General features: G+C 37.1%; 1 protein-coding gene across 2 annotated transcripts in view; it reads right to left on the minus strand.

The window, feature by feature from the left end:
- Positions 1–392: 392 nt before the first annotated feature.
- The window catches only part of VTA1 (vesicle trafficking 1), a 42,976-nt gene continuing 25,686 nt past the window's right edge, over positions 393–17,682 (minus strand). For both annotated transcript variants that reach the window (XM_037034754.1, XM_037034755.1), the window contains 3 exons: positions 11,950–12,123; positions 5,101–5,181; positions 393–1,413 (listed from right to left, as the gene is read on the minus strand). In XM_037034754.1, the coding sequence (XP_036890649.1) occupies positions 1,268–1,413; positions 5,101–5,181; positions 11,950–12,123 (401 nt within the window). In that variant the 3' untranslated portion in view covers positions 393–1,267. The remainder of the gene's footprint in view (positions 1,414–5,100; positions 5,182–11,949; positions 12,124–17,682) is intronic.

The raw sequence follows: 17,682 nt of genomic DNA on the forward strand, positions 1-17,682 counted from the left end.
TAAATATTTTAGGCTTGTAGGAAATACGATTCTGCAGTGGTGGAAAGCAGCCACGGATAAAATGAATGAATGAGTGTGGTTTTGAGGCAACAGAACTTTATTTACAGATAACAGATGGCCAACACATGGACCACGGTTTGCTGACCCATAGGTTAAAGTACTTCAATCTTTGTGGAATAAATGAAATGAACCAGATAAATTACAGGTAAATTTGCCAAATTTATCTCTCTCATAATGAAAATTGTGTCTTATTACAGAAATAGCATAGTCCTGTAACTAAAACTAATGACTTAAAAATATGACAATTCTAGCATGCAAATCAAAACAGACATTTGGCTCTGTAGTAAGTTGAACTAGTAAAAAGAATCCTTGTGTTTATTTTTTTACACAGCACAAATGCAGGGGACAGAACTTATAAATGTAACCACCAAGAATCTAATTTCTTCCAGTCTCCTGCATCTTTCACAGCCATACACTCTAGAGATTCCTTCCATAGCAGCAGGAGAATCTCACCTTAAAGCACCAAGTTTCCAGGCATTACTAAGTGTTTTTTCATTCTCTAACACATGCAGTCAAACTGCCTAGGGAGCAAATACCAATCCACCTCAAGCTTCAATGGGTAGGGGAAAGCAGATGGGGGGGGGACCAACATTATTTTTAAGTCTAAAAGTGATTCTACCTCCTTACCTTACTTCTTTCCACAAAACTGTAAATTTTGAATGTAGCAATAGTTAACATGAATATAAACTGAATTTTTAACAGAATCTCTTTCAGATTCATCTAACAATGAAAGATGTTCCTACTTGTTTTATAATTGTGAGGAAAACAAAGAACATGTCTCATCTACAATATTCTGACAATCTTTATTAAAAGTTAAATTTAGAATTTTATAGCAAAGTAATCTGTCCAAATTATAGATTAAAATATTCCTTAATTTATGTAAATTAAGACACAAAGTCCATTCCCAATACAGTCTATAGAAGTGCATTTCCATTTTTTCAAGCGGGTTCAATGGGCACGTTTAGGGTCTTGCTAACATCAGCCCTGCACACCCAGAGACTGCGGATCCACCGAGAGGGCAACACTGGCTGAGGCTGCTGCTGAGTGCTTCGCAGGAATCGGAGACCAGACACAGATCTCACTGTTACAGTCAGGGGAAGTGAAGTGTTCCTCCAGACTGTGCCTGTGCTCCTGGAAGGCGAAGGAAGGTACAGAGTAGTGGACGTTAGTTCTTTAGGCCAAACGCATGGGTCTGTGCACAGAGGCTTTACTCTCTGCCTGTAGTCAGTAACTTGAGGGCTTTCTGTAGATTCTGCACGGCAGTGCTGACATCTTCGTACTGCAAAGCGCTGCCAGCGTATTTGCAGTACTTCTGAGCTCTGGCAAAGTCCTCTGGTGTAAGACGGATATCCCCTGCAAGAGAAATAACTGAGATGTTAATGAGAATATAAAGTGTTCTGTCTAGGGTGGGTAAATGCTTAAATTCAAGATTATAGAAAATATTAGAGGTTATGTAACAACATAAAGGATTTTTTTCAATTTCAGTTGTATTTAAATACATTTTCTTATGCTATCAAATTTTTTTTTACGAATATAAACTATACACCTGGCTGGTGTGGCTCAGTGGATTGAGTGTGGGCCTGAGAACCAAAGGGTCACCAGTTAGATTCCCAGTCAGGGCGTATGCCTGGATTGCGGGCCAGGTTCCCAGTAGGGGCATGAGAGGCAACCGCACATTGATGTTTCTCGCCCTCTCGTTCCCTTACCCTCTCTCTAAATATACATAAATAAATCTTTAAAAAACCTAATATAAACAATACACATACCAATACACAGTAACTTCTATGAGCAAGATTTTTCTTTCAGAAGTAATAAACTAGAAGCCTTTATATTTTGGCAAATTAATTACAAAAACTTACACTCTGGAGGACAAGGATAGCAGCCTTGGCATTCATGCCAGCATCACTCTGCCTATTTTTTCATGGAACAATACACACAGACCCAATCACTCAACCCTTATTTGAACTGGAAATACAGCCCTCAATTAAAAAAAAAAACAAACTTTATGTGAAAATATTACATAAGTTGTTTAACTTTTTTAAACATAAAAAGATTTTACATTTTTGTGTCACCCATATAAAAAACTCTAAGGTTTAACAAAGTTTTTATATCATTAAGCCACACAAATAGACAAGTAAATCACCCTTATAAATGATTTCTCCAGAATTTCTTTTCCATGCACACATGTGACTGATATGTGCAGAGTCCCACTAAATCACCTGGGTAAATAAGGAAACTACACTCAAAACGTTTCACAGACTCTGAGATATGAATATACTTCAATACATAATCCTAAAGATGAAATTAAATACTAACCTTGTATTTTGTTTTCTGAAATACTGTTTTCCTTAAAATTTTTATGAGGATTCTAGGAGAACTGATCAGAAAGCTAGGGGCATGGACTATAAAGAACTGATAATATACTGTTACCCATTAAATCTAAAAAAAAATTATCCTGTAGTTCTGTGGACAGTTTAGTCAGGTCTACTTCAGGTTTCTTGTTTTTTTTGTTTTTTTTTTCTTAAAATACCTACAAGATTCTTAATGTTTTTTCAACATATATTAAGAGGCTCTAGCCACTGAGAAAATATACTACCTAGGTAAGTACACACTGAGACACCTTTAAAATTTCAGTTTACCGTAACACTGCTCAGCTGTGTTTTAATATTCCACCCTCCCATCTCAAGACGATCTCTAAATGCCGCCCCCCCCCCCCCGGCTTACTGGACCTGCTGGAACAGAGCCCTCACGTTCAGGGCCAGTCTTACTGCCACAGCGTTAGCTTCAGCGCTGTTCTGCTGACCTATCACTTATATCACAGACATGAAACAAACAGATATGTACGAGAAATTTTGTAACTTAAAATATAACTAGATAATAACCAACTTATTATAATCTAGATAAAAATGTAAGTTATATAGATAGAGATGTAATTTGTTTTCAACAATCAGAAATATGAAGAACTTAAGCCATGTCAAATAGTTACATCTAGTATTTTGTAACAGTTCGGGCTTTCTTTTATTTGAAAAATATAATGTATAAGTCATTAAAATAAAGCATTTTAATTATAATTTTAAAATAAAAATAAAATGTCTAATTATTTTTGTTTTAAATTAGCATTTAAAAACTAAATAAAGTAGGAAAGACATAGGTAGGGAAATCAGTTCAATTTCATTTTATCTGATTCTATATTTAGAATAGCAAATACTGATTAATGCACAAAAATAAAAGTTGTTTTTTTCTATTATTAAAATTTACCAGAACCCATAATCAGAACTAGAGATAGATCATATTATTACCCTAAATGGCGTGTAAAGGATTAGAGAGATTGTTTAACACAACATGTCTTTTATGAAATCTGTGCTTTTAAGTTCCAGATGGCTTCAGACAAGACCTTCTGTATGACAGACCTAATTCCTCCCGTCTCAGGGCAGGACAAGAACACGGAGAGAAGGCAGCCAGAGCTGCCAATCAAGTTCTCCACTACACTGGAAAGGGAGCCCTGGTCAACACCAGATCAAAGGCATTATTATTTGGTGTGAAGAGAAATGCCTGCATGCTCAGCTGGCACAAGCATCCTTTTCCAAGGTTGACTTACCAAGTTTCCAAGAAATAACACTTCATTGTAAACATTTCCAAAACGGGTCTTTAGAGATGTTTTCTTATTCAACTAGGTAGCTCTAGAAATTCTGTCCAGGACCTTGGATAACCCGATCCTAACGTATTCTATTATTCTGCGACTTACAGGATGCACAGGCGAACCACCTGACCCACAGTCAGCCTGGGAGGTACATGCACAGCATGGTAGTCTACGAATGATGTTGACGTAAATATCTGTATAAATACATTTTATGTCCACGTCTAAGTATTTTTAAAGATAGATTCTAAAAAGTATAATAGCTGGGCCCAAAAAAGTTATATTTGCAATTCTGATAATGACATAATGTTCCCGAGAAAAGCTTTACAATTAATTAACACGCCCACCACAGCACACAGAAGTCTCTCCCTGTTTTCAATAACAATGCAGCTTATACATCTTTTAAAATCTTTTTGCATCTATTTAAATGTATAGTCACCAACACAGTCCTTGGCGCATAGAGACACCAATACCTTCGGTAGAGAGTGCACTGTGCTCCACTTCCGAAAAAGAACATATTTCCAGCCTCTTATCTCCCCTAACTTTCATTAAATTCTGGACCAACTACCGATAAATCTTTTTGCTGTCATGCCAGTAAGACAACTAGTAGAAAATTAGAAAAGCACAATTTAAGCAGTTCATGTTATGTTTATAAAAATACCAGAAAGGTAAATGTGATACCTCCTCTCATTCCCCTTCCAAAAAAAGTTCTCTTCCTTCCATGACTGGGAGGCAGGTAGCTTAATGTCCAGTTCCCATCTCACAGGGAACCGAAAAACCACGTGGGAAAACAGACCTGCAGTCACAGCAGTAGGACAGACCCAGTGACACAACTGAAAATAGAGCGAGGTTTCATTCTAAATAAAAAGAACTACATCCCCTCAGACATATGAGGAAAACGGCACAATACCAAAGTAAACACAACAACGGACTGGGTGAAAAACAACACAACAATTGGAAAAGTGGGAAAGATTAACATCAAGAAACCAGTCACGGAGCCTATAAACCAACCAATCAGCATCATTATCCTCAGAGATTTTTATTTTCAATTAGACTCAGTTCCTCTCTTCTTGGATAATCTAATCACTAGTGCAGATGAGAAATACAATCGCAACACACAGTGATGCTGAAGTAATCTAGGCTTCCTTGACATCTTTGACTGCATGTTTGTGCCACTATATATACAGCAACATACAAAAAAGAAATGGGGGCAAAAGAAAAGAAAATGTTTTCAGATTTAGGTATTTTGATAATATGAAACTATCTTGGTTCACTGCAGAATATAGTGAACATAGACATTCAAAGAAATATTTCAAATTACCTAGACAATGCAAAGGTAAAATTACAAAACCATACCCTGAACAAAGAAACACCATTTCTCATAAAACACACTGCTGACTTACCCTGGGACACTGTACTGAAAAGTGCAGGATCAATGTCGGGAATAGTCTGTGGAGTAGGTTGGATGGTGTTAGTTGTTACACCTGCAAATCAGAACACCACAAATGGGTATTAAAATTTTACACCTTTTTAATTATATAATAGGAAAGCACTTAAAGGATCACAGAGGAATTGCATTACTTCACTTCCTTGAACCCTTAATGGTTTCTAATTTGATACAGTTAGTTGATGTTGGGGACTGGTATAGAGAATATGCAGGAAAATACATTTTGAGTGTTTACATGTATATATTGGCTACACATTTCCTATTATGCATTTTTTGTAATATCTAAAGATTCAACTTGCTTCTCAATTAAAGCTCAAGTATCTATAGAAGTCATGAGACTCCTCTCTTACCTATTCATTTCTTGGTCAATTAAATAATCTGGGGTCAAGGTAGGATACAATTCTGATTTAATTTACCTTCCAGGAAAAGTCTCATTTCAACCCTCTGCATTAAATTAAACATTACACATTCCAAATTTCCAGTTAACATGTTTTTAAGATGGCATTTTTATATATCCAATAAGAAATTAGTTTTGACTTATTATTAGAACTTGTTATGACTGTCATATTCAGTGAATTACTAGCATTCTTAACTAATGCTAAGTGATATGAATTGAAGATTACTAATCATTTAAAAAAATAACACACACTGTTAAAACATCCCAAAGACGTAAATGATTTCTTCAGCAAGAAAGCAAATGAACAAAAAAGTTGATTACTCGAAATCAATGCATTCAGGTAGAAAATAGGATTCATTTGCTCTGAGCTAACAGGTTAAACTCAAATAGGCAATGTGTAGTGAGAGTAAAGTGGGAAAACAATGAAATAAGAAGGAAGTAGAAGGAAGAAAACAAATGGGCAAGTTTCTAGGAAAATAAAAACATAGTGAGTAAGTGTTCTAGCACAATGGTTTCAAAAAGGTGGACTTACATTCTAAACTACAGTCTGCGGTATGAATGTATGACTTTGAAAGACTTTCTTATTACCAACCCAAAAGACAAAATGGCTTAAGTATATACCTTTTATCTCATTTAATTTCGATTTAGGGCAAATTAGCTCCATTGTATACCTTCAGAACTATTAAGTCATAAAAATATTACTTTCTAACTAAAAATTGAATAAAAAAATTAACTCTGGCTGGAGTGGCTCAGGAGATTGAGCGCTCACCTGAGAACCAAAGGGGCCAAGGTTCAATTCCCAGTCAGGGCCCAGGTGTAGGTTTCGGGCCAGGTCCACAGTAGGGGGCATGTAAGAGACAACCACACACTGATGTTTCTCTCCCTCTCCTACTCCCTCCCTTCCCCTCTCTAAAAATAAATGAATAAATAAAATCTTTAAAAAATCAAAAGTACAAAGGGATACAGATAAAGAGTCAAGTATAATTTCTAAATGGTAAAAAAAGAATGTACATGAAGAGCCTACTTCTTATTCCTACTCAAGGCCACTTTAGCGCCATCACCAGTTTCTAGGGCCCCCTCCATGCACCTATAAGCATGTGCGTGTCCGGAGCAATGTACGTGTATAAAAATGAATGTTCTATAACCCTTTCATAGATCCATCTAGACAACAATGCCATTCCTTGCTAACTTGTGTGTCTGCCCAAATTAAAATCCTCCAAACAAACGCCTTTCTTTATGGAGATGGCATATGTACTTTTTATGAACAGCATTCTGAGCTAATTTTTATTAAAAGATTTTTTTTTTATTTCTAGAGAGGGGAAGGGAGGGAGAGAGGGAGAGAATCATCAAGGTATGGTTGTCCCTCAAGCGCCCCCTACTGGAAACCTGGCCAATGACCTAGGCATGTGCCCTGACTGGGAATGCAACTGGAGACCCTCTGGTTTGCAAGCTGGCACTCAATCCACTCAGCCACACCTGCCAGGGCTCTGCACTAATTTTTAAATATATATATATTTATATACCTCCATATGATCAGGCATGGGATATCAATTAAGAACAAATAGAATTTACAGGGAAAATGTAGTTATGCAGTAAAATTTTATTTGAGCAGTATTTACAAAATAGGTAGTCTGCATTTAATTAAAAATTCCAGTCACAGTCATTCAACTAAGACTTGAACTAGCAACACAGGCTGTTTAACATGCCTCATACAGCAGGCGGAAGATGCTGCTTCGAGTCTGACTTGACACACGAGCCAAGGCCTGTGCTCTCGGCAACCACTGTAGCATGTTGCCACAGGCCCAGCATCTTGGTACTGACTCACCACAAGTGCATGAATACCAGCCAGATTTCTAAAACTCATTTATAATGTATTTTCATTATTTTTTTGAGATGTCCAAACCTAGTTCTTTGCCTTCTGATTTGGAAAGGTCTCATCTGTTAATTTGCAAATGGGCTACCGCCTCCTATACTGCAATAGGTTGGAGTGAAGATTCCTGGGGAGTTGGCAGTGTTTTTCTTTCTATTAACAAAAGAAGCACTAAAAAGTAATTTTGGCTAATTTTAAAGTAGATGGTCACATATCCTATTAGATGGGATTAATAATACACATTTAAGAATTAAACACTGCAAGGTTCTAATTAAGTACTAAATTGTTCTACTGACTAAACCATGTTGAGAAAAATAGGTGTGTGTTAGAAACTAGAGAAGATCATCCAAAGAAAGTATAATGAACAGAACCCTGAAAGGCAGTAGCCTGCAGAGCGGCAGAGCGGCAGGAGGACACGCTACCCCTTAGGAATAACACTCTAAGTAGGGGTAAGAAAACAGGAGGATTTTGGCTGAGTAAAACTTCAGCGTGATCATGGAAAACAGCATTAACATAAATGATTAGGGCACAGTACAAACAAGTTTGAAAGCCGCGTAGAATGCAAATGCAGTACCGCTGACACTTAGAAAAACAACAGTAGAGGTTTTTAATATATACACGAGGTGAACTGCATTTACAATGAAAAGGCTAGCATTAATTATAAATTATTATTTAATCTATTTAGATCACTCACTGAAGCCTTCCCCTGCATGTATCAACTGTAAAGGCGAGTGTTTCAAGAGCCAGAGACCAGTACACCGTACTCCTCACACCTGCCTCTACAGTGGGGGAAGCGTAAGGGCAAGCTCATGGCCTCTTTAAACAAGCGCCAGCCCCGCTCTCGCTGCGCCCCCGTCACTTTCTTGTGGAGGAACTACAAACTGTGTATTAGTACACACTATTCTTTTCAGCTATCTTAAGGATTTCCCTCTGATAAAAGTGCATCCTGGACCTTTATATGAGAGAGAGTAAGTCATTCTTAAAGTGAGTAAGAGGGGAAACATCTGCTATATTTATAAACTAAAAATCTTAGTTCATTTTCTATTAGGCAACTATAAACTGATTTTTTTAAACTGTTTTAAATACAATAGAAAAAAATTCTGCCAGCTAAGAGAAGATCCCAACATTTCAAATCAATCTTAGAGGGGAATACATACTAGAAAAGCAAGTTTTAATTTGAGAATATTAGCTCCTTACAGTAGGGGTGTCAAACTCATTTTCACGGGGGCCCACGCTAGCCACGCGGTTGCCTTCAAAGGGCTGAATGTAATTCAGGACTGAATACATGTAACTACTCCTTAACTAGACACAAGGAGCTCAGCGCTGACAGGGGGTAAAAACAAGGTGCCGGGCATATAAAACAAGGTGGAGGGCAGGATTTGGCTCCAGGGCCCTGTGTTGGCCACCTATGCCTGAGAGGAAGGAACAAAAAAGGAAGGTGACAGAAACATGATACAGAGTGACTTGGGTTCAAACTCTAGTTCTGTTACTAGGTAAGCTTGTATTTGAAACTCCTTGGGATAATGGTCCAATTACCTTTTTAAGTTTGTAAATTAAGGACAACAAATATCTAATACAGATCCTGTAAGAATATCTACAGAATAGCTATAATTATTTAAATGCTAAGTCTGTGAGAGTGTATAAAGTAACAAGATAGGACCTTGTCCTAAGAAAGATTACAGACTTTTAGTTTTATTGCTCCACTCTGAAGAAAAAAAGAGAAAGTAAGGTCAGAACATGACTGGATGAAAATGAACTGTTCGTGCCAGAACATCTCCTAATAGAAGATCACCTCCTAATACCTATTTGCATGTGATGCATTTTCCAAGCAGGAGATTCTGTTAGTTTGAATGTATAAAACTACCAATGTTCTATCACTTTTGTTGGACAAAAACAGCAATTTCATATGGTTCAAGCTGACATAACCCTTTTACTGGAAGTATACATTCCCTCACATATGTACCTAGAGGATATCTACCTATAAAATATGAATATATTGGCTATACCACTACTGTGCTCTAAGATACATTGTTTAAAGCAATAGCCCTAGGCAATCTTTCAAGGGCATATCCTACTCCCAGATGCGACACTTCCTTTGATTCACAAAATGATTTTAAGTGTTCGTTAACCTGATAATAAATTCCCTGTCTTTCTTTGGCACAGAAATAGGAAGGAAGAAACAAAAAAAGGAAAGGAAGCTAATTTGCTGATTTGCTATTTTGTGTCAGACACAGTACCAGTCAATTTTCATTCTTTTTCCCTTTTAAAAATTAAAACAACCATGAGAAGTTAAGTATGATTAATTTCATTTTAGAAAGAGGAAAACCTAGGTCAGAAGAAGGTGAGTAACGAGTTGAGCTCGTGGGTTGGCGAGGGGCAGAAACTAACGGCCAACACTATTCGACCCCGAAACGCATTTGGTTCCCACCACTTGTCTAAAGGGATGCTTGTGTGCGCGCTCTTGACCCGTGGGTAAATTTAGTAGTGTAACCCAAACAGTATTCCTTTAAGACTAATGCCTCCAAGTGGATGGTTGTGCTTATATCATTCTACAGACATTTTCAATATTTCTAGAAGATAAAATATTGAAAACAGTGTTCTATCAAATTTTACTTACAAACTAACTCAAATTGGTTTGCTTATTAATGCCATCACATAGACAATAAAGCAATAAAGTGGCAGAGTAAAATACACAGGATGACACCCATATACAGGATGACACAAGGGATCAGTGTTAAAACTATTACTTGTGTAAAAATAACCTAAATGGTTTGTGTAAGCTGAGGCTGAAAATCAAGGAAGTACTGGGGTGTTACAGAATAGAAATGGTGGAAATTGGGACTCAAGGGATGACTCATCTTTTCAAGTAAATATTTGTATAGTTTACTATTATTGAATTTATTGGGGTGACACTGGCTAACCAAATTACACAGGTTTCAGGTGCACAACTCTACAGCACATGACCTGTACACTACACTGTGCATTCACCACCCCAAGCCTCTGTCCATCATCACTTATGCCTGCCATATCCTTTACACACTCTTGTGCATGTCCATGAGATTTTTTCTTTTTCCTTTTTTGTTCAAGCCCTCTACTCCCTCCCAATTCCTCCCCTACAGCTGACAGCCTGCTTTCCATCTATGAGTCTGTCTCTGTTTTGCTTATTAATTTTTTTCATTAGATTCCACATATCACTGAAATCATACGATACTTGTCTTTCTATGACAGGCTTATTTCACATAGCATAATCCTCTCTAGTTCTATCTATGCTGTTGCAAAGGGTAAGAGTTCCTTCATTTCTACGGCTATGTAATATTCAGTTGTGTAAATGCACCCCAGCTTTTTTATTCACTCAAACTTTTAAATGTCACTCAACTCATGTAAAAATAACCTAAATGGTTTGGGTAAACTGAAGCTGAAAGTCAATGAAGTAATAGTGTTACCGAATAGGAATGCTAGAAATCAGGACTCAAATAATGACTCATTTTAACAATTAAATGTTTTGAAGTGTTTGTATAGTTTACTACTGCGTATTACCCTTATGTTGGAAGGTAAAATTTTAACAATAAAAATTTTGAAAAAGTTAAAAGTTAAAGAGTTAAATTATGGTTTTAAATATCCTTCTACCTCGAAAAAGGGGTGATGCTATGTTGACAATACAAGTACATGGAAGAGTATCTCTTTGCAATTCATAAAAATATCTTTACTGATACCACTCTATTGGAGACTAGTTTTGTCAGATGTTTCTTCTATGAAAACACAGACATATAGTCCTGAACTACTCCAAGATGGTAGATATCGTGTCCCTGTTTTTAGTCACAATTTGTAATCTTAAGAAAGAAAAACAAAAACAAGCCCTTTCACTGGCCTGTGCCTTCCCCCCTTTATCAATAACATGAGGACAGAGCAGCGTCCTCTGTTAATGAGGAAGAAAAGTCAAATCTTGCTATCAAGGTGAGGCGCTGCCTGACACATCCTATAAGCAACCCCCCTCACCTCAGTGTTGCTCCTGTACAACAGCGAAGGCGAAAGAACAGGAGAGGAAGAAAAAGAAATTTGCACCACATGTGAAAAGAATAGAAACTATTCTCATTAATAAAACATGAGGTTAATAGTAATCGATATCCGTTAAGTGTCTGTCATTTCTCATGAAACTAAAATACAGTCAAATCTTGGATTTCAAATGTCTCCCATCTCAAACAATTTGGTTCTCAACCAAGCTGTTCTTGGAAAAAATGTCTCAGTTGTCAAACAAAAGTTTGGTTCTCAACCCAACCACCCTTTCATGCTAACACGGTATTTCTAATGGGAAATAATGATTTGGCTTTTGAACAAACTGGTTCTCAAACAGCCTTCTGGAACGAATTAAGTTTGAGGACCGAAGTTCCACTGTAGTACAACCGATACTAAAATTTCAATGAAAAGAATTTACTGTTTTTTTGTGAGTGCCAATGAACTCAAATGCCTTATCACGAGGGCCAAGCGGTGCAGCTCTTCCTCTGGAAGAGGGCTCCACACTCGCTGAGCTCTGCCCCTACCTGCGCTGTGGGGCACTTCTGCCGGTGTATTCGCTGGGGCGTGGGCCCCGGGAGGAATCTGGACGCCGCTGTAGCCACCAGGCGGCATGCCGCTGGGGTCGTAAGCTGAAGATGACGGCGCAGGTGGCTGAGTGGGCAGAGAGGCTGCTTCAACGTCTTCACTGTCTTCAACATCTATTAAAGAACATACGTGCAAAGTGAAACTAGGTATCCTGAAATAAAAGTGCTGAGTATTCTTATTTTGTTATACAGGCATGATAGATCTTCAAACGCAAACTATTTAATGCTGCTGATAAGCAGGCTCTATCTGTTAAAAAATAGTTTTAAGTATTTTCTAAACACTTTATGACTAACAATGATTATCGCTTCTGTTAATTTCAATTCCAATTCTATAAAATCTTTGCACATAGTAAATTTTTCCTAAAAGATTTATCTTTTAAATCCATTCCTTAAGCTTATAAAAAGTTGACACTTTTGACAAAACATGTCACTTTTATGCTACCCTATAAAAAGTCTATCTTCTGAAGCTGCCTTTTTTTAATTTGATACCTATTACTAATTAGCTATTAAATGACTATCTGTGGTTTGATACCCAAATTGTTAAGTCAATCAACAACAAAAAGAAATAAAATTTCACATTCAGCTACCTATATAAAAAGGAGTGACAAGAGACTTTGCTTTAAAATGCAGACTTATTATCATTAGCTGAATTTGAAAGCTACTTTGAGATTAACTTTGGATAGTCTATTTAAAATGACAATAAGTCACTTTTGGGAATCTTAGCACTTCAAAATAAAGTAAATGCAAGCTAGAACTACAGATTTCTGAAACATATTTGTTTCCTATTGAGTTTTTAAATAATTTTTGTCTGATCATCAATACTACATGTTCAATACAGATAATTTTATTTTTTTATTATATTTATCTTTATAGAGAAGGGAAGAGAAGAAAGAGAGGGATCCCGAAAAACATCAATGTGCGGTTGTTTCTTGCATACCCCACATGGCAGGGGCGGTGGACTGGCTCAAACCCTAGCATGTGCCCTGACTGAGAATTGAACCAGCAACCCTTTGATTTGGAGGCTGGCAATCAATTCACTGACTCACACCAGCCAGGACCAATATAGACACCTTTAAATAAACAAAAGTAATCTACCTACTACTCTGAGATACTCATTTTACTAAGTTAACCCTGTAGATGTATTTATACCGTATATACAATACAATGATTTTCTCCTATATTAGAGAACTCCAACATTTACACATTTTGGGAAGAGGAAAAAACCCACTGTTTAAAGGCATGGCGAGTAATGAAAAGTTGGTAGAAACTAGAGGGAAGATGGCCCCTGGGAGGAGAAATCTCACCAGGTAAGAACTCCTTTTCTGTGTCTTTTCACTTGAGGGCACTGAACGGTCTGTACAAAGGAAGTGTGGCAGACAAGTGAGTTCTAACGTGTGTACGTGAACCCCAACAAAATACTTGTTTGGCCCTCAACTACGCACGCACACTCAGGGAAGATTCTAGGGAGCTTGAAAAAGCAATGCCTTAAAGATGAAAGAGGGGCAGTGTGTGAGTTCAGGCAGGTTAACCACCTGTTATAACAAGAATCCAGACTTCACAGAGAAAAATAAAAGAATGCAAAGGAACTGCAAGATTGTTTATTTATCAGCAATAACAATGAAGAGAAATCGGGGTAGGGGGAGAAAAAACGTGACCAGAGTCATAAGAAAAAGAGTCTATAAAAAAAAAACTTCTCAAATAACCCAGATATTGAAATGAACAAAAATAACTTAAAACTAGGTACTGTATCATAGAGAAAAATATGGTCATAAGGAACGGAAAAGGAAAAACTCACCATAGAAAACTCTAAGAGGGTACAGGAATACATGAAACCAACGAAAAACAAATGACAGAAATGCTAGGCTTGCATCTAGCTACAGCAATAATTACACTAAATGTAAATGGACTAGACAGTATTTTGAAGATTGATGTTGACAGACTGAAAAAAAGATACCTATATGCTTTAAGACTCATAATGTTTAAAATAAAGGACGAACACAGGTATACCATGGAAATACAGAGCAGGCAAAACCTGAAGGGTTCATTTCAGTAACAGACAATACAGATTTCATGTTGAAATATTTTTTAAATTTTTTTTATTTTTTAGAGAGAAGGGAAGGGAGAAAGAGAGGGACAGAAACATCCATCGGATGCCTCTCATACATGCCCTGACCAGGGACCAAACCCACAACCTGGGCACATGCCCTGACCAGGCACTGAACCGGTGCTCTTTTGCTTTGCAGCATGACTAAGCCACACCAGTCAGGATCATGTCAAAAAATATTAACAGATACAATAGGCTATTTCATAATTATAAGGTTAGGCAATTAACAAAAATAAATAATTACAAAGGTGTATGTGCCTAGTAAAGTTTCAAATAAAACAGAAACAGAACAAGTAAATACTCACTATATTAAATAGTATATATTTTACAAGGCTTTCCAGATATACATACACGCATACATAAGGTAGCTCTGCAGAAATCCAGAAGAGAGACCATCAGGTAGGCAAGAATCAGGTAAAGAAAGAACAACATTTGAAAAAATCAGGTAAAGAAAGAACAGGAGGATGGCACAGTTTCACCTAAAGAACGAGAATAAGGTACTTCCTGGCTTTTCTGTGGTTGTAACAAAGGGTTTAAATAGCTGCTACAGAACTGCACAGGGTCCTCCACCCCAAGATTCATATGGTGAATCCTTACTCCCCAATGTGACTATTTGGAGACAATCTTTAAAAGGCAACCAAGGTTAAATGACCTCATAAGGACAGAGCCCTGATTCGACAGAGCTATGGCCTTATAAGAAAAAAGGCTTCTCTGTGTCTCTCTCTCCATCTTGTGAGAACTGAGAGAGAAGGTGGCTGCCTGAAAGCCAGGAAGCTTGCCTGCTCTTACCAACAACCAACCAATCCTGACAACCCCTGATCTTGGTTGGACTTTCCAGACTCCAGAACTGGGCGGAAATAAATAGATACCTGTTCCTTAAGCCACCCTGGTGATGGCATTTTATTATGGAAGCCTAGGCCAAATAAGACAATAGTGGACAGAAATAAGAAGTAAAACTGGTAAAGAAGGTTGGGGCCAAATTGTGGAGAGTCTTGTTTAGCAAGTTAAGAATCTTGGATCTTTTCTTGTGGACACTTAGGTGCCCACTGTAGGACTGACATAAACATTCCTGATTGCACTTGGTATTAAAGTAGGAAAAGAAGTATGTAAAACATTCTCAAAAATTAAATGAAAAAAATGAGAAATTGTGTTGTGACAATTTACTTATAACCCAGAAATGTAACCATGCTTTACATGATTCTACAGTTTATCAACAACTATAACAACATAATGTATTATATTATTCCTGCTGTAGTGTTAATGTACAAAACAAAACTTGGCATAACTCGCAAGTTCTAGTTCTTCCTCATTGTGGTTCTATGACCTCAGGCTGGCTTCAAAACCCACGGGGAACCTCAATTTCCTCATTTGTAAAACAGGAACTACTTTGAAGGTCTAGGATATATGAAAGTAATTTACAAACCTTAAGGCACTATACGAATGCAAGGCATTTATTACATAACTATACAAGGCATTCTATGTGAAAAAGGCTGTTTAGAGATCAGATAGGAACAGATCAGTTGTATTTTGAAAGTGGATACTTCTATTGCAATGAGCATGTAACTCCATGCAGAACTGCAACACAACTGTAAACTGAAAAATTCTGAGGGCAGCACACTTATGAAGAAATTATTAAAAGGCCTTAAAAGAACTTAAAACACCATTAACTTCATCAGTACACAAGCACTCACCGGGCACTGATTGAGAAAAAAATTTTAAAAATCTAACAGGGCAAATTTCCATAGAAGAACAGTGCCAGCAAGCCACCCCCAGTACCAGGGCCAGCTGGTTTCACAGACGGACACACACAAATTCTAGGAAATATTTGAGTAAAAGATAATCCCAAGGGTATTTAAAATGTTCCAAAGCACAGAAAAACACCAGAAACTTTTAGATTATATTTATGAAGTGTAAAATTGATACCCAAAAGTAAAACTGCAGCCAATTTTACTTATGTCAATACAAAAACCCTAAATGATATAGTAGCAGCAAGTTAAATCCATCAGTATATTTTTAAAAATTACATCATGACCAAGTGGGGTTTATTACACAATGTAAAGTTGGTTCGATATAAGACAATCATTTAATACAATTCACTATAGTAACAGATCTAAAGAGACAGATTAGACTGGAGTTGGCCAACTATGGCCAGTGGGTTGGCTGCCTGTTTTGTAAATAAAGTTTTGTCAAAACATAGACACATTCATTTGATCACATATTGTCTGTGGTGGCTACCTCTCCAGTACAAGGGTACAGTCAAGCAGCTGCAACAAAGACCACATCCCCGGCAAGTCTAAGTATTTACTGTCCACCCCCACCGGCGTGGGTCAGCTGGTTGAGCGTCCTCCTGCAAAGTGAGAGGCTGCTGGTTCACTGGTTTACTCGTTCACTCGGTCAGGGCAAGGTGGTGGGTTCGGTCCCCTCTCGGGGTACCTGTGAACCACAACCAACAGGTGTTTCCCTCACACATCAATGTTTCTCTCCCTCTCTTCCTCCCTTCCCTTCTAAAAAAAAATCTTTAAAAAATTATGATCTAACCCTTTAAGAGAAAGTTCACTAACCCATGGATTGGATAATCATCCTCACAGACGCCTAAAAGCTATATAACAAATGCAAAACTTATAACATTTTCTTTTTTAAAAATTTATTTATTTTAATTTTTGTTCAAGTACAATTCATGACATTTTCTTAATTCAGAGAACAGTGGTTGTTTTCATTGTAAGGGTCAATTTCCTACCCGATTAATCAGTGAAAACAAGTAAGAAATGTTTTTCTTTTTCATTATTCATTAACTAAAAGACCAATGAAATAATGAGACCTTTCTTTTTTCATGATTTAATTTTATAAAACCACTCATTATGAGATGATGAAATTTTCCTGTATAAATAACAAAGTAATACAGCAAGAACACTAGGTGCAGAACAGTGTATTTCCAATCGTGTGATAAAAGGAGGAGACGTATTCCCACTTGTAAATTCATAAAAAGCATCTCGGTAAAGATACACAAAAAACTAAAAAAGAAGTATTTAGTGATTGGGGTTGCAGTAGGATCTGGAAATATGAGAAATATGGTGGAAATGAGAAATTCACTTATTTTTAATATACTCTATAAATTTTGAACTATATGAATGTATTACCAACCCCCATCTGCTAAAAAAGCTCAGACAGACACAGAAAACACAGTATGATACACTTTGATTTTTATTTTTCAAAAGATTGTATTTATTTATTTTTAGACAGGGGAAGGGAAGGAAAAAGAGAGGGAGAGAAACTTCAATGTGTGATTGGCTCTCACACACCCACTACTGGGACCTGGCTGGCAACCTAGGAATGTACTCTGACTGGCAATCGAACTGGCGACCCCCATGCTCAATCCACTGAGCCACACCAGCCTGGGCTGTAAATATTTTTTAAATTACAAATGGATTGTCTATTTCATGCAGGAATGAAATCTCATTAGAGGTAGGAGACAGCCAGCCATTTTGTTGACAAAGTTTGACATTAGAAGAATTTTTCCAGAAATTTATGCTTTTATATCCAATTTTCATGAATTTTGGAATGATGGAGAA

The sequence above is a fragment of the Sturnira hondurensis genome, unplaced genomic scaffold (assembly GCF_014824575.4).
Source record: "Sturnira hondurensis isolate 20B ecotype Veracruz unplaced genomic scaffold, ASM1482457v3 Scaffold0022201, whole genome shotgun sequence".
Taxonomy (NCBI): Eukaryota; Metazoa; Chordata; class Mammalia; order Chiroptera; family Phyllostomidae; genus Sturnira; species Sturnira hondurensis.